Source organism: Ictalurus furcatus, chromosome 5, assembly GCF_023375685.1.
Source record: "Ictalurus furcatus strain D&B chromosome 5, Billie_1.0, whole genome shotgun sequence".
Classification (NCBI taxonomy): Eukaryota; Metazoa; Chordata; class Actinopteri; order Siluriformes; family Ictaluridae; genus Ictalurus; species Ictalurus furcatus.
In genome coordinates, this window is record NC_071259.1 from 665,292 (window position 1) to 682,229 (window position 16,938).

At 42.9% G+C, this 16,938-nt stretch overlaps 4 protein-coding genes across 11 annotated transcripts in view; all 4 read right to left on the bottom strand.

The window, feature by feature from the left end:
• LOC128607302 (dematin-like) overlaps positions 1–5,865 on the bottom strand; it is a 24,227-nt gene extending 18,362 nt beyond the window's left edge. For 2 of the 4 annotated variants that reach the window (XM_053624011.1, XM_053624010.1), the window contains exon 1: positions 5,598–5,865. The gene's annotated coding sequence lies outside the window, so the exon portion shown is untranslated. The remainder of the gene's footprint in view (positions 1–5,597) is intronic. The other 2 variants (XM_053624013.1, XM_053624014.1) reach the window with 1 other exon arrangement.
• Positions 5,866–6,285: 420 nt separating this feature from the next.
• Positions 6,286–9,866, bottom strand: rsph14 (radial spoke head 14 homolog). 4 transcript variants are annotated; one of them, XM_053624015.1, is made up of 7 exons: positions 9,723–9,866; positions 8,779–9,040; positions 8,493–8,618; positions 8,151–8,253; positions 7,709–8,053; positions 7,059–7,195; positions 6,286–6,955 (listed from the first exon to the last, which is right to left on the bottom strand). In XM_053624015.1, exons 2-7 carry the CDS (start codon positions 8,975–8,977, stop codon positions 6,717–6,719), a joined length of 1,149 nt encoding a protein of 382 aa, XP_053479990.1. In that variant the 5' UTR covers positions 8,978–9,040; positions 9,723–9,866; the 3' UTR covers positions 6,286–6,716. The 4 variants fall into 4 exon arrangements, with proteins under 4 accessions (XP_053479990.1, XP_053479992.1, XP_053479991.1 ...); XM_053624017.1 differs by having other exon boundaries at positions 8,779–9,003; positions 9,723–9,788; XM_053624016.1 differs by having other exon boundaries at positions 8,779–9,029; positions 9,723–9,786.
• Positions 9,867–10,436: 570 nt separating this feature from the next.
• Positions 10,437–12,323, bottom strand: LOC128607308 (dual specificity protein phosphatase 26-like). The gene is made up of 3 exons (XM_053624039.1): positions 11,518–12,323; positions 11,030–11,238; positions 10,437–10,899 (listed from the first exon to the last, which is right to left on the bottom strand). Exons 1-3 carry the CDS (start codon positions 11,679–11,681, stop codon positions 10,703–10,705), a joined length of 570 nt encoding a protein of 189 aa, XP_053480014.1. The 5' UTR covers positions 11,682–12,323; the 3' UTR covers positions 10,437–10,702.
• A 234-nt stretch (positions 12,324–12,557) lies between these two features.
• Positions 12,558–16,886, bottom strand: bag4 (BCL2 associated athanogene 4). Of its 2 annotated transcripts, none has more exons than XM_053624036.1 (5): positions 16,472–16,886; positions 15,550–15,672; positions 15,147–15,329; positions 14,829–15,053; positions 12,558–14,713 (listed from the first exon to the last, which is right to left on the bottom strand). In XM_053624036.1, exons 1-5 carry the CDS (start codon positions 16,550–16,552, stop codon positions 14,270–14,272), a joined length of 1,056 nt encoding a protein of 351 aa, XP_053480011.1. In that variant the 5' UTR covers positions 16,553–16,886; the 3' UTR covers positions 12,558–14,269. The 2 variants fall into 2 exon arrangements, with proteins under 2 accessions (XP_053480011.1, XP_053480013.1); XM_053624038.1 differs by having other exon boundaries at positions 15,550–15,669; positions 16,472–16,885.
• Positions 16,887–16,938: the final 52 nt, after the last annotated feature.

The following is a 16,938-nucleotide window of genomic DNA, read 5'->3' on the forward strand; positions in this document are numbered from 1 at the left end:
AGAGTTTAAATGAATCACTCTCAACAGATAAATCCTTCCTTAAGGAATGCTGAATACTGAATCTGAATCCTTATTATGAATCTGAATCATTCTGAACTGAAATCATTATTATAAATATGAATCATTATTACGAATATGAATCATAATTAAGAATATGAATCATTATTACGAATCTGACTCATTATAAAGAACATGAATCATTATTATGAATCTGACTCATTATAAAGAACATGAATCATTATTATGAATCTGACTCATTATAAAGAACATGAATCATTATTATGAATATGAATCATTATAAAGAACATGAATCATTATTATGAATCTGACTTATTATAAAGAACATGAATCATTATTATGAATCTGACTCATTATAAAGAACATGAATCATTATTATGAATCTGACTCATTATAAAGAACATGAATCATTATTATGAATATGAATCATTATAAAGAACATGAATCATTATTATGAATCTGACTCATTATAAAGAACATGAATCATTATTATGAATATGAATCATTATAAAGAACATGAATCATTATTATGAACGACCGAATCGTTGACTATGCATCAATACAGCTTTTATTCTCCTTTCCTCTCTCTCGCTCCCTCCATCCATCCATCCATCCTCTCCATACATTCCTGCACAGGTATCGCTTTCACTTTAATTAAAACCCCTATATGAGGGGCAGTGTAATTTCCTCAAAGGTCAAAGGTCAAGTAGGAGTACATAATAAAGCCTCTGTTCTTCTCTGACCTGCAGCTTTCATCGCACCGTCACGCCGGATAAACCCGGCTGTGTCGGCTTATGCTTTCTTGTCTTTCTCTTATTCTCTGACACACCAACACACACACACACACACACACACACACACAAAGCGGAATTCCATGTTTTCAAGCAAGATGTCAAGGAGTAAATGCACATGGTACATGATAAACATAGATGCTTTACAATAAAAATACCCGTCCATTTTTCTCCATCCTCCTCCTCATGCTGACACACACACACACACACACACACACACACACACACAGACACGCCAGGTCTTGTAAAGAGTGGCATCTTTGCCGGCTCACGCAGTAAAATTAGACCCTTCAGGCGTAGTTAACGAGAGAGACACGATCATTTAAATAAGAAAGCCGAGCCGTGCGTCATCGTCATAGCAACCTGTCGCATGTTCTCTGGTGGTCTAGAGTTGTATCATGATTCAGGGCGTTCGGGGCACAGATTGTGCCACAGGTTACGCTCTCTGCTTAGCAACACGCTGGATAACGAGCACCCCGGTTCACACCTCGTTCCATCCGTCCGTGTTTCTGTAATGGATGTCGATGCCGTGCAGGACGATCTCATCGCTCTGGAGAAGCGTGCTGTCACGGCTTTACGCTGGGAAAACCTGAGCGTGAGATCGCACTCATCTGATGTTCCTTTACTAAGATCCTGTCCCTTCTTATTCTGAAATTGTGACAGAACGAAGCTAACGTTAGCTAACCGGCGACAAAGCTGTAATCTCTGAATTCAGATTAGTCAGTTTTACACGAATTATAGGAGGTATGACGACGTAAACCCAACTGATTGGCTCGAACGATTCCTCGGACCAGTCCTACAGTCCACACTCTGCCTGCAATTAGTTCCCATTCACGACCTCTCGTTCAACGTGTGCAGAGACATTACGGAGAAAAATAAACCTTGGAAGGAAGTAGCGGAAATTGTTGGTCCCTTCAGTGAGTGTACGTAGCTAGTACAGCTAGCATGTTTTTCTAATCTGATCTGAGAATGAAACGAAGCTCGTATGAAGCCGAGCGCTTAATAAATAAACCAAACAAGTGATTGTTTGGACAGGCCACACCCACAAACGACAAGTGGTCGCTACACGCCCACGGGGACTGCGTAAAGAAACGCCCCGAATCACAACCACAAAAAAACCCCAGAAACTTCAAGTGGACAAACTAATAGGGGGGAATAACAAGGAGCAGCTGTGAGTAATTAACTACCATGACAACACAGAAGAATTACAGGAAGTACAGCCCATATAAGGAACATGGATCGCCAAAAGGGACAAACTGGACGGGATTAGGACACAAAATATTATAGTGATAGAATCAGTGAAGATGTGACAGATGTGTCTCTTTTTCATTATGTTTATTATGGTTGTTGTGTACCTCTCTCTCTCTCTCTCTCTCTCGCTCTCTCTCTCTGTAAAGAGCTTATTGTTTGTGGTGAGGATTTGAGGTTCCCACTCACTGTGAATCATCAGAGCACAGATGGCTGTTAGCAAAGGTCCAGATGGTCAAATACACAGGTTTAATTGATCCACATTCGTCCTGTGTAATAACTACACACCTCTCCATTAAAACAGAGCCATCTGTCCTCTAATCATCCGTCCGTCCGTCCATCCATCCATCTGTCCTCTGATCAGCACATCATCACTAACAGTGTTTACAGTCGTTGTTCTTTTACAGATACACAATATCTATCTATCCATCCATCCATCCATCTATAAAAACTGCTTACCCATCCAGCAGTATGTCCTTTCCTCCATCTATCCTCCAGCATGTATTCATCAAACAACTTTTTACCCACCCTTCAATCCATCCGTTCATCAGTCCATCCATTTGTCCTTTCATCCATCTATCCACCTGTCCATCCATCCATCTTTACCCAACCTGCAGTATGTTTAACTTACATTCATTACCCTCCAACAATCAATTCATCCACGAATGATCCGTTCATCCATCTTCTATCCATCCATCCATCCATTTGTCCACCCAACTTTTTACCCATCCTTCAATCCAACTATCCATCCATCCATCCATTCTTTAATCCATCCATCTATCCATCATCCATCACTGACATTCAGCAGTCTGTTTACCGTACATCCATCTACCCTCCGACAATCAATCCATCCGTTCCACCAGCACCTTCTTAACCACCTCTTCTGCCTGTCTGTCCATCAACCTCCATCCACCTGTCTTTCCATCCATCTTTCATTCAATCATCCATACATTTACCCATCCATCAACAAGCAATCTGTCCAGACCAAGCATCCATCCATCCAGTAAACACTACTGTGAACAGCAGAGTACCACTTTTCCTGCTTCTCCTGCATGTTTGAAGATTTACAGATCTGGTGAAAGAGGAGCTGGGAATTGATTTCTATTTTTACATCCACCATGCTAACAAGACGTGCGTCACATCCACCGTGTAGCTCCTTCCACTAGCTCCGTGTTCCTCAGTCCTCTCTCCCTCTGCAGATCCACTTTCCTGCATTATTCAGCTCCAGTCCTGAATCGTCTGAACTGACGGATTAGCAAATGAAGCTTCGAACTAAACTCTGCGGAGAAACACAGCTCCTGACCTGCCACATTTCCGAATTATTCCCAGATGAAGACCTCACCCTACTTCACTGAAAACCAAAACATGTTTCCCAGGACCAATTCAATGCAAATCTGGTAGCAGATTATTGAAACACCAGATGATAACCCTTAAGGAAAGGTCTTATTTTTTTAAGGTTGATCGAGTGCATCAGCATGGACGACGATCTCGTTAGACACATCATAAGACGAACTATAAATCCATAGTAGCAAAGCAGTTGAATTTGTGATCAAATTCGCTCTTCGGAGTAGAACTAGCGTTCGCATTTACCTCAGTGTCGATACTCTCGCTGCTGTATTACGTCACGGTGCTACCACAGTTCAGAGACACCGATCTTATCAATCCTTGACCACCGCTCGGTCAGTTAGGAGGCAGAGACGGAGGAGCGTTCTTAGCTTTTTGTCAGTGCAATACAGTATACGCTCAGTACAAAACCTTAACGTTGTATCCGCACCCAAATTTCAGACTGTCCACACCAATATTAATGACGTAAAGGTTTAGCATCACGTAAACTCATGGATAAAATGCTAACTGCCCAAAATAGGACGCCAATTTTCCCACTCCTGACACGCTCGAGTCTATTTCAAGGAGATGAAAGGTGCGTTGGTTTCAACATCTGTAGTTTTAAAATGTGCTTTATAAATCATTAACCAAATTAAACTAGGTAAGATTAGCTTCTTCTTTTTTTTAAGACTAGCTATCTGACATTAAGTAGGCAGGTTTGAGTCCACGCCCCATTCCCGCCCATGTTCACAAAGCTCCGCCTCCAGGATCAAGCCCGTACAGTAGAGCGTCTCTTTCAAATGATTAGCGCAAACAAGTTTTCCGGACCAGAAGTCTTCCAGTGTTCCAGTTGGGTTTCCTGAGCCACGAAATACATTTCTCCTGAGGTCATGTGTTAAAACAATATTGTTTTTAGCATATTCTGCAGGTTATTTGTACGCGTAAGACATCTTTAAAATATCGACTATTTCACCTTTAAGTAGGCGGGGTATCATAGTGTAGCGTCTGATTTTGGTGAACGATTCAGATTCTGGAGTTTCAAGCTACCAAAACAAACATGACGAACAATAAAAACAATTACTAGATTACATTTATTATTATTATTATTATTATTATTATTATTACATTTGTTTACAGTGTGTCAACACACATAATTATATACGACATACTAATTGGACATACTACAGCATGTGGTAATTAATTTAGGGCTCAACCATTTAGAGCCAGTCAAATATTTACATTTTACTCATATATACTGTATCTTCTATAGGTTTTATTTATATACTGTATCTTCTATAGGTTTTATTTATATACTGTATCTTCTATAGGTTTTATTTATATACTGTATCTTCTATAGGTTTTATGTATATACTGTATCTTCTGTAAGTTTTATTTATATACTGTATCTTTTATAGGTTTCATTTATATACTGTATCTTCTATAGGTTTTATATATATACTGTATCTTCTATAGGTTTTATTTATATACTGTATCTTCTGTAAGTTTTACTTATATACTGTATCTTCTATAGGTTTTATTTATATACTGTATCTTCTATAGGTTTGATTTATATACTGTATCTTCTGTAAGTTTTATTTATATACTGTATCTTCTATAGGTTTCATTTATATACTGTATCTTCTATAGGTTTTATTTATATACTGTATCTTCTATAGGTTTTAATGAATATTACTTGCTTTAGACAAACATTTAAAGTTCTGAATCTCTATTTATGCATAACATTTGCTGACTGGAGAACTATATAAGTGTCCGTTAGAATTGAGCTGTAATGTCCGTTAGAATTGAGCTGTAATGTCCGTTAGAATTGAGCTGTAATGTCCGTTATACAGTAGAAATGACGGTTAGAGTTTAAATTGAAAAGCTCCTCGCGACCAACCGAATGTCTCAGGTGTAAAAACCGGTGAAAATAACAGGTTAATCTAGATTCCTATGGATTAATGAAGGACGACGTTAGATGACATTCGAGTACAGATGGTGAGAATTAAATGATAAAGCCTGGCGAGTAGGAGTGAAGCTATTTTTAGGGTAACGGACAGCCGTTGTTGCCTAACAACCGATTAGAGAAGGTTACATCCCAATTCTCCACACAGTACTGACAGTATGTTTAAACCGAGCCCATGCGGTGGTGTTGAGTGGAGTGCTGGAGGTGTTTGGGACGCAGTCGGTGTTGTTGACGGTATGTGATGAAGCGCTCACCTGTAAGTCCGTCACTTTCCTCAGTCTCGCGCTTTCCACCGGGATGAGCAGGAGGACAGTAATCCCTCCGGTTTGTATTCCCGTGTAGCCGAAATATTCCGGTGTTACTGCATTATAAAACTCCCACGAGCCCCTAAACAGCGCTTGCGCAAGATATTTATCAGCCGCTGCCCAAGCCGCACGTGCCGCCGGTGGTGACAGATAACTGGAGTGCGCGCGCGCGCCTCCTCACGCCGACCTTTGCGTAAAAACCCGCTGGTTTTGAGCCCATGCGTGCGCGAGCCAGGCGGTTTAGAGGGGTGGGGGCGGGGCTAAGGCAAAACACGCCGCCGAGAAGTTTCTGAATATTCATGAGGTTCGGGCACGCGTGTTCTGTAGGATGTTATGTAAGTTATTACTCTTTTTTTCTCTCTCTCTCTTTTTTTATTATTTGTTTATTGGCACCCTTTATGCAAATGAGCAAAAACTGAAATCTGAAAGTAATCGATATTTATTTAAACAGAGAACGTTTTTCTTTTCTTCTTAAAATGACCCTGAATTAATAAATATAATCATGCAATCTTAATGTTTCGAATACTTAAAAACTTCAGAAGGACTAAGAACATCCTTGTCGTAAATGAATAAACATGACTATGCAAATTTGGAAACGCCCCCATGTCAGGGTAGAATAAACAACAGGTTCACACGGTCGATTTGTGTCATTTTCTGACTGATTTATTCAAAAGCGAACAAACCTGACAAAATATAACGTCACCATGACAACCAGGACTTTGTTCATCACTGATGTTAGCTAACTTACATACTGTAGCTAGCTAGATTCCGCAGCTATAAGTTTCCAGGTTATTTTTCGGAATGTAATAATTTGCATATTGGGTGTGATTGGTCCAAAGCAAGGAGAAGCTTGTAGTGTGACATCACTAACTGAACTTGTGTGTGGCCCCGCCCCCGAATCAGTGTTTTCAGCAAATTTTCCCCAAAACAACAATGCTAGCTATTTGAAAGGAGTTAACTTTAACAGAGCACAAAACGTCTTGTTTGTAATCCATCATGTCAAATAGTTTAATCAGAAGCGGGGGGGGGGGTTCCCGATGTCATGAAATTCTCTCCTTCCGCTCGCTCTCAGGGGGTCCAGGAGATGACCCGGATGGCGGTGGCTGCAGCTTTCTGTATGATGGAGGCCGGGTGGCTCAGTCGCGCCTCCAGCTGAGGCAGGTTGTGGATCAGTCCAGCTCGGCCGCTCGGGGCCTCGGCCAGACAGGTGAGCGCACGGAGAGCGTTGGCACACGACGCTACGTCCTCGCTGTCCACCAAACGCAGCAGAGGAGGAACAGCGCCGGCCTCCAGAGCCTGGTATTTACCTACACACCATATGCACGGTAAATGAGTAAACAGTTCTGTTCAACTTTAGAGAGAAAGGAGGTGTGTGTGTGTGTGTGTGTGTGTGTGTGTGTGTGTGTTGACCTCGGGTGATGACGGCGGTGTACATCAGAGCTCCGGCGGCGTTGGCTCTGACCTCCGTGTCGTCATCCGAGAGCAGCTTCACCAACACGGGGATGACCTCCTCCTCACACACCCTCACCTTCCCCTCTGCAGGGACACTGAGAGGTGAACGAGAGAAAACGAGGTGAAGAGTCAAAATGATGAGGAAAAAAAGGAACGAGTACAAGAAACACAGAGAGTAAAGAAAAGGCGTGAGAAAGAACAGTAAATTCCTCCACAAACAGGAAGAGGAAAAGAGGGAGACAAGAACGCAAGAAAGAAGGAAAGAGAGAGAAGTGGAGTGAGAGAGAGGGGGAACGAGAAGGAGAGAGAGGAAAAAAAGAAAGAAAGAATGAAAAATTTGAAGAGGAGAAAGAAAACGAGGGAGAGAAAGGAGATGAAAGAAAGTGCCAGATGCCTTCACAGTGTGAAATCAGTGTGTAACTCTACACAGTGTTATTAAAGGTGTAGTTTATATGATTAAATGTGTGTGTGTGTGTGTGTGTGTGTGTGTGAAGACGGATTGTAGGAGGTTCTAAAGCAGTATTTACAGGTATAGCGTGAGGTATAATTGTAGCTGTACGTGTAGAGTATGTGTGTGATTAAAGGTGTGTGTGATAAGTGGAGCTCACCTGATGGCCATGGCGCCGGCGGACGCGGCGCGGCGGATGTGCGTAGACGGGTGGTTCAGCTGCTCCTTCAGGACGGGCAGGGCGTTGCTGGCCAGAGCGGGAAGAGCGTCCAGTCTCATACAGCGGCTCAGCGTGGACAGGACGAGCTCCCTGATGTCCTCACTCTCCACCGGGACCTTCATCACCAGCCTCGGCACCAGACCGAGAGACATCATACGCACCACACCTGCAGGAAACTCCGACATCATCTTCAACACCTGGTGCACCTTCTCACGGCAGGCGTCCTCCGGCTCGTCTAAAAGCTCCGACAGAGGCCCGAGTGCGTCACACTGCAGAACGGCCTCTCTACACACACACACACACACACACACATCATCACCGTATCTCAGCATGAAACACACTGTGTTATTGACAGAATGTTTGGTCAGCTCGTGCGCCTCACCTTCCCACGCTGTGTGTGACCAGCTGATAAAGCGCCTCGCACGTTTTTGTCCTCAGCAAGCCGTCGTCATCCTTCAGCAACACCTTCAGTCTCTCTAAACAACCTGAACACCACCATTACGATCTCGGTAACGTCCTAATTACTGATTATTTTAATACAGACTCAGAACTCAGCGCTAACGTCGAGTCTTTCAGGTGATTCGTTTATTATCACTGCACTGAATATTTCCTCACTTTATTTTCACGCCTCTTTTTTATGATCTTTTTTAGAGTTGAAAAAAGACAACAACAAAAAAACCAAAGAAACGCAGCTTGCGTGCCCGAAAGATTTTTTCAGCTTTACCTTTGACTGCTACACAACACTGACTCTGAAGACTCCTTCCATAAATGTTTGTTTTTTTTAAAGAAAACCTCACACTGTTGTTTATGTGGCGCGTCCGCTGTACACGTTCCTGCGATCGAGCCGTTACTATAGAAACGATAACGTATCAGAACGAGCACGTTAATATAAACCTGCGCTACTCTAAGAGCTGCTGTTATAGAGGGTTAATCAACACCTCCTGACCAATCAGAATCCAGAACTCAGCGGTGTTGTGATGTAATATAAAGGTACAATGTAATGTCAGTACCGTGATGCAGGGCCTCGTAAGCCCGCTCCGGGTCGTGCAGAAGGTCACAGAGGGAACACAGCGCCCCCTGGCGTATTTTAGGTTCCTCATCCTGCAGCTCCGACATCAGCCTCGGGACCGCGCGGTTACCGAAAGCCACCGGAATGCGAGACGGGTCAATGAGCGGGGGCAAGCGCTCCGAAATCACTGTACCGGCCATCTGGAGCACGTCACACTTTACAACACCTGAAGATGTGTGAGATGAGGTTCAGCTGGACGATTCCTTCCCAAAAGAAGAGTCTGACATCAGGATCAACACAGCTACACGGAATATTTCTGAATTCATCTCACACCTCGGAAATCTAATCATTCTCTCAATCTGCAGCCTTAATAAGCGTTAAAATATACACGTAAATATAGTCTAAAGCTGGGTTTAGAAACGGGGGGAAGGGAGAGAGAAGGGAAAGCCGGGCGTGTAGAAAACAACTGAGAAATGAAATCATTTTGAGGAAAAAAAAAAGGCAGAGATGTGAAGGATGGAAAGAGAGTAAAAAAGTGAGAGACGCTAATTATCTTTAAACGATCTGCTAAATAAGTGATTTATTTATTTATTTATTCATTTTAATAAATGTGTGTAGCCTGTGGAACACAAATCCATTGTATTCATTAAGATTAACTTCTAAAAAGGTTGTAAGTAGACGTATGAAAAAGGGAAAATAGAGAGAAAGAAAGACAGAAAGAGTAAAAGCAGAGTGAAATCTTTAAAGTATATCTTTATAAGATAATAATACAGGTACAGGTGAAATACTGGTGGAAACGCAGAGGTCACGTGACTTGCAATTAACGCTAAAAATCTATCCAATAGCTTCTTAGATTTTGTTCTGAATTCACCTAAATGCACAGACTGGGATTATATATATATATATATACATTTTTATGCAGATGAAAGTTTAATCTAATCTAACCTGTCGCATTCTCAGCCGTCACTGCTGTCCGGTACTTCTTGTTTGCTCACCGTTGCTAGGTAACGACGCATGACGTCAGATTGCGTCACACCGATATCGGATATAAACATTAATTTAAGTTGTTGGTTTTTTTTAACTTGATTAATTCATTTTTCTGTGATATATTATTTAACATGAATTTACAAAATGATTTAAAATACGTATTTTCCCCCGAACCGCCGTCGCCATGGGAACTACCCATCCCATAAACCTTTGCTCTCTCCTGTCGCTAGTTAGCATGTTAGCTCACTGTCACAGACATAGTTTGTAGTAGAATATCCCTATCGATATTCTGGCTTTTTTCCCACAAGCCTGAAATCAAACGTTTATTTTTGTACGAGGGCAAAAAAATACCCCCCTTATTTATTAATATTTTCCCAATACATATATCTATAATAAATCGTCTAATGTACTTGCTAACTAGCTAGGCTTGGGCAAGACATGTGAAATTCCCGGATGAAACGGCAGCACCTGATTGGCTTAGACAACCCTTGCGTTTCTCTTCATGAAAAAAATGGACGACAAAAGAAGCAGACAAATTGACAATTTTCAATAAGAAAATATTTAATGAGTTACACACCATGTAAATAAAATGTATTTTTCAAATTATATATATATATATATATATATATATATATATATATATATATATATATATATATATATATATCAGGAGGAAAACATATTGTTGAGAAAAATAAAAGTAATCAAACCAGATGTTTGCCTTTTTACACAGCACTGCTTTGCTGGAAATTACATAACAATAAATTATAAAACTGGCTGTTTACAAACATTATAATATACAGCTGTTTCTATCAGGGTCGACCCACGTTCGTCCATAACCCTCCACCATCTCAGAAGCTAGCCAAACCACCATCATCTCATTCCAGCAGTGAGGTCTGTCCTGAACATCCAGGCGTCGATGAGGTGTGGTCATGCACTCAGGATGTATAGCCGTACAGTTTAACGTGCAGGTCGATTAGCTGTCGGAGGAAGCCCCGGTTGGGTATGATCCCTCTCCCCTGTTTAACCTTGTTGATGGCCTCCACCAGGGTCATGTTGTGCTTCAGCATCAGGTACGCCAGCACGATGGTGGCCGAACGGCTCACGCCCACGTGGCAGTGCACCAGGATTTTACCTGCAGGGGTGAGACGCAAATGTGAAATGTACTCAATACACTAACCAAAAGAAACAAACGTCTTGGCTGGTACACGGCATTAGGGGTAAAGGGGAAATTGTGACCTTTAAGACGTTTGTGATGTTTTTACCTCCCGTCCTGAGAGCATTATGAATGAACTCTGCTCCTGTATTAAAGTTGACGCTCATGTCGTAGGCGGGAGAATCGTGGGCTTCGATGCCCAGATACGTGATTCCCATCCCGGAGTAAAAGTCGTCACCTCGCCTGGAGCTGTGAGCACAGTTCAGCACGTGAGTGAAGTTTTGCCTGCGAAGCTCGGCACGGTTCTCTGCGAAATCCCTGTGGAGTGAGGAAGGAGTGTGATAAAAACATTTGGACACAGCAGTGTTCATCCTGGATGACAATCAGCTAGCTAGCAGATAGAACTGGCTACAACTAAAATAGCGCCACCTAGTGCTAAAGTCGTATTATGACTTGAGAAATGAAGGAGGCGTGGCTTCTCACTCATTTTAATCTTCAAGACTGATCAAAGTCTTTTAGATTCAAAGTTAATTGCTTGCAAACCATTGAACAATAGTGTATGTATCATATCGCACCACAGATCTTCATGACACTTACATGTTTCCTATATAAAGTCTGGGCCAGACCTCATTAGCAGGACTGCTGATCGCTCTCCCGGCAAAAAGGAGCTGCTCGACCCCCATCACCGCCAGACCGGGCGAGGTGAAATCGATCTCGGTTCTCGCAGAGCGTGAATCGTTATATTTGGATCTGCAGGACATTTGGAGCTGAACTTTGGCGATGGAATCTGAGAAGAAGGACTCGAGGACTGAAAGTCACTGCATTACCGTCGGTCTGAAGTTGTCGATCCACAGCGTTCAGATGTCGGGTACACACTCCTGGGGAACTGGGTTATTTTAGGATTCTGTGTTGGCTGGATGTCAGTAATGCTCAGACTGCAGCTTCGTACCGGATCACTTACACATGGCTTACACTTACACACACACGTCATAAATCTTTTCCATTCTCTGTTGTAGAAATGAAAGCAGGGATTGTTCAGTTGTGGCTTTTTAAACAAACTGATATTTTGACATCGGACCACTTGCACGTCTAAATGTGGGGTTAATGTTACACAGTACATCAACGTTTACTCGGGGAAAACGTACTTCACAATACCATCAAGCTTCAAAAACTATTATTACAACTGTCAAACTATAACCGTACGTCTCTTCTAAGTTCATAACTGTTACGACTGTTTGTCTTTTCTCTCTACAGCCACAAACATTACTACTGTTACGTCGCTTGCGTCTCCATACATGGGGGAAATTAACACTTTATAGCAAAATGTAACCTTATTTACAAAACCTCCTCCTATTATATTTTATATATATATATATAAAAATTAAGAATGACATTTTGCCAGAGTGTTCATTTCCCCCTCCGTACGGAGACGTTTGTCTCTACGGTCTACATCCGTAACTCGTACAGCTCAAAATGAGAAAACAAATCATCCTCAGCAGTTCGTTAGGACTCTTGTTGTTTATTTATGGTAAGCTGCGTGTTCTGGTCTTGTGTTCAGATCCATGCACTACGGTCGAGACCTCTGCGAGCATGTTTTGGTCCTGTTCTCAGCGCGTGTTCTCTATGTACAAGTTACGTAGAAATATACTCTTTTAGTGTAAAGTTGGCGTAATGTACAGCTTCTGGTTTATAGAAGGAGATTTTACAGAGGGAGTTACAGAGGGAAAGAGAACTCGTACAACAAAAATCAGACTCGGTGACATGCAGAGCTCAACACCTTTAACTTATTGTTTCTGTGGTTTTTTTTTAAACGGATATGAAAAGCACCAGCCGATGATATGGCACAGTTTGTCCTTTATAAAGCATCCGTACGACCGGAGGAAGACCTGCTGCTGAAGGGTCCGTGCTGAAAGTTCATGCCCGTAGAGCTGGTACAAAATACTGAGATCACGTCGGTGCTGTGTCGAAGTCTGTCTCAGTCAGTGACGGACTTTTTTTGAAGAAGCTTGGCGTGTTTCCTTTTCAGAGGAGGCAATCCTATAATTCTGTTCACTAGACAAGAACATGAAAATCTGAGAGAAAAAACAAAATGGCGGACACGGCCTGTCAGGAATACGTTTACAGAGATATCCGTTGCGCACGTGGAAAAGGCGTCCTTGTCGGATTTCTGCTGCTGCGGTCGTATCACGAGATGTCCGACGTGACATTCAGACCGAAAGCAGGACGGAAGAAAGAGTCCATTTTGATTGCTCCGAAGATGACAGCGGCACCGAAACGGCCGTCCGTGGACCCGTCGGCGCTCGCTGGGCGATGCCTGTCGAGGTTCTTTTTCTTTAAACGATACACGCAAAGACGCAATATTTTAAACACAACATGTTGACAACATTGTAAACCTGTAGCGATAAACCTTCAGGAGAGTATCGTGAGGTGACAATATAACAACATCGGCAACACGCCTGAAAGTGACTTTGGTGCAAAGTATTAAACACAGCGGCATTCGTTTCCTTTTCTTTTCTTTTTTAAAGGAAGGATGATTGGTCTTCCCTGTCTATAACCCCCAATTTTTTTTTAGATAATTTAAATACAAATTTATATAACATTTTGTTTATTTATTTAAAAAAAAGCCTCATTTGTAAACATGCGAGACCTTTAGATTAGATTAGACAGGATACTGGCTTTAGATTAGACTTCACACACGCGCGCGCACACACACACACACACACACACACACACACACACACACACACACAAAGTGAAAGTTGTGTAAACCCTCGTGAAAAGGCGAGCGAGTATTGCTTATACGCCGAGCCTACGTCGACTTCCCCTAAACCCTCGCGTGTGTAGCGCTGAGCCGACGTTAAAAATCTATCAACTTATCAATTTCGCATTTTTATCCTAAGTAGTTGCGGTACGTTATTAATACGTAGGTGATACGATACTATAAACACTGGGAAATGAAGAAAGGAACATCGGAGAAAGGGGCGGGGCTTTCGAATGGTTTGAAATATTCAAAATGGCCGACACACTGAGCGAGAAAACCCAACAAGTTTAGGGCGAATTTATTTTGGTGTAAAATGGTGTTAAGTTTCTTTCTGTGGAGGCTAAGCGTTTGATTCAAGTGCAAGGTGTGTGTGTGTGTGTGTGTGTGTGTGTGTCTGCAAAATATAATCATGAGGTCTGGATCTTCTCTGTGTGAGCAATAATTAACACAAATTTGCAGAGAAGCTGCGTTTCCATGATCACGTGCGCTCAATCGTCAAAACACACACACACACACACACACACACACACACACACACACACATATATATATACATATAGAGATATGAGTGAGATCAGCAGCGCCTTGTTAGAACGCCTTGTTCTCCAGACGGTCCAGGATGGCCTGGATCTTCTGCACGGCCTCTTTGCGGGCCGAGCGCACGGCGTCCTGGCCGTTGGTCTCCACCGAGTCCAGGACCAGCAGCTCTTTGGTGAGTAGCTCCTCCAGACAGCGGTAGCTCTTGTCCGTCTTTTTGCCCACGAACTCGTCCACGTCTTCCTGCAGCAGGTGGACCCTGGCCAGGACTTCCTGCACCCGAGCCAGACCAGAGTTCTCGCTGCTCGGAGGCTGCGGCGCGGCTGGAGCGGGGTCCGGATTGGGTTGGTTCGCGCCTCCGGAGGACGTCTTGTTGTAGATCTGAGGCGGGGCGCTGAACTCCACCTGTTTGTTTGGAGCCGGGTTGGGGGCGGGGTTGGAGTTGGGCGTGCCGGGTCGGTTTCGGTTGCTCAAATGACCTGGATACGGGGGTTCCTGACAGAACGAGGAGTAACAGGAAATGGCAAGAGCAAAAAAAAGCAACGTACTGTTACAAATATGGGAATTCTAGACACGGTACATGTGTTTGTTTGTTTGTTTGTTTGTTTACCTTGTGCTTAATGTGATCGTACGGAGGTGGAGCGGGCCCGTGCCAGGGCGGAGGGTGCGGCGGGCGTGTGTGGTTGGGATAGTGCGCTTGGGGTCCGTATCCCGCTGAATGAGGCCAGGGTTCAGGCTGAGAGCGTGAGGGTACAGGCTGCTGTGCGGGGTAGGGGGCATTAGGGGGGCAGCCGTCTCCGTAGGGCGAGTACGAGCTGGGCGGGAATCCAGGAGCCTGACAGAAAAATCAGACAGAAGATATACGAGATAGAAATCAATATAAAACACACCACAAAGAGAGTCGGAATAGTGTTAATATTTGCCTCACCCCTTGGCAGTGTGGAACAGGGTACGGTGGCTGAGGAGAGCTGGCCGTGGTCCGCTCCTGACTGTGGTACTGCGGCTGTCTGGGAGGGATCTGATCGCTGCAGTAGAACGGATTGGACGGGTGAAGCACGTTCGGTGGGTACTGACCCGGGTTATACACTCCGTTCGGATAGGCTGGCATTGCCTGGAAGAGCGCAGAGTTAGTCGTTCAGACTAAATAAAGTTAATCATCAACAATAAAGTAAATTCACTTTAGGTCTCATTTCCTGATTCAGAGGGAGGAAAGAAAATGAAAAGAAACGAGAAGCTCCCCGAGAAAGCACCACGGTACGGACGCACTCAGTGACCGCTATTCTTTCGTTAGGAACATAAAATAAAAGGTGGTGTCGGGGGTCTTTCGGTACCTGTGGATTGTACGCCGCTTGTCCGTTGATCTCGGTCCCAGACGGGTAGGCATTCGTGTACGGCCCGGCCGGAGGAGGGTACCAGTAGTTGGGCGGATACCCGCAATACGGAGATGAATCCTGCTGTCACATAAACATAAACCTACATTACACCATATACACTTTTTTTTCTTCTTCTTCTTCAAAGTTTAGGTGTTTAATTACTTATAATACAACCCTCAATAGAAAAGAACCATCAGACAACCAGGACTTTAGAGTCTAATAAAGATATAAAATCATATCCAATAAAAGATGCGTTTTTAATGTCATATTTGTTGAACGTGGTGTCGAAATAAATCTCCACTCCTTCATTTATCCGTTCTGATCAATCATGATGGGATTAAAATGTCATTCATAAATAAACATGTATAAACACACTCATCTGACTGAACACCTGCGCTTGCTTTACAGTTCAGAAACGTTGCTGGCGAACTTCAACGCTTTTGATAATTAGTTTAACTTGTAAATATTCTCACAAAACATACGAACACTCGGAAACACTGTTGTTGTAATATTATTAGGCATTAAAGTGTGAATAATTCAGAATAAATCCGGCTCTGGGGATGCTGAAGGCTAGTCAGATTAAGCTAGCTGCTGTGTAACCTCTAAACACTTCCGTGTGTGTGTGTTAGCTTCACTCATAAAAACAAAACAATTATTTTCATCTATATGAATGAATCTATTTAAACTGACATATTTACAACTCTCGTCTTGTTTTCAAAAGAATTCCGGGTTTATTCAGTGAACCTAAATTTGTTGCCATAGTGACCAGAAGAAAAGTTAGCACGCGCGGCTTAGCCGATATAAAACTGTGAGCCCATGGTTAGCTTTTCAGCTCGCTAACAGAAATAAAAAACTAAAATAAAATAAAATAACCAAATACCATGGCGTTATTCCAGCTGTGTCCGTTTGATGTCGAGGTATAACCGTCTGATTTAGGATCTGATTGATTTTCCTGATGCATGAGCCATCCAGATGAATCGTCCAAGGCTAAAGCTACTAGCGGTCTCTCATTTTTTCTTCTCCCATCCACTTTCCGACATGTCCTTCCTTCTCCGATTGGATTGGCTAGTCGTGCTTCACGAGCGGGGAATCCATCAATAGCACACACCTGGCGTCTTCATAACTAGCCAATCACGTCTTAGAAGGCGGACTTTGTTCGGAATTTGTGTAGGGGAGAAAAAACACCACAACATTTTCAAATGATTTAAAGCTCTACTCAAAATCATTTCGAATTTTTATAAGGGTTACAGAATGGTAAAATAGAGTTTATAAATCTTTAAATATATATATTTTTTATTTATGTCCAGACAAACAGTTTTCAAAGCAGTTTTCCGACTCACTTTCACG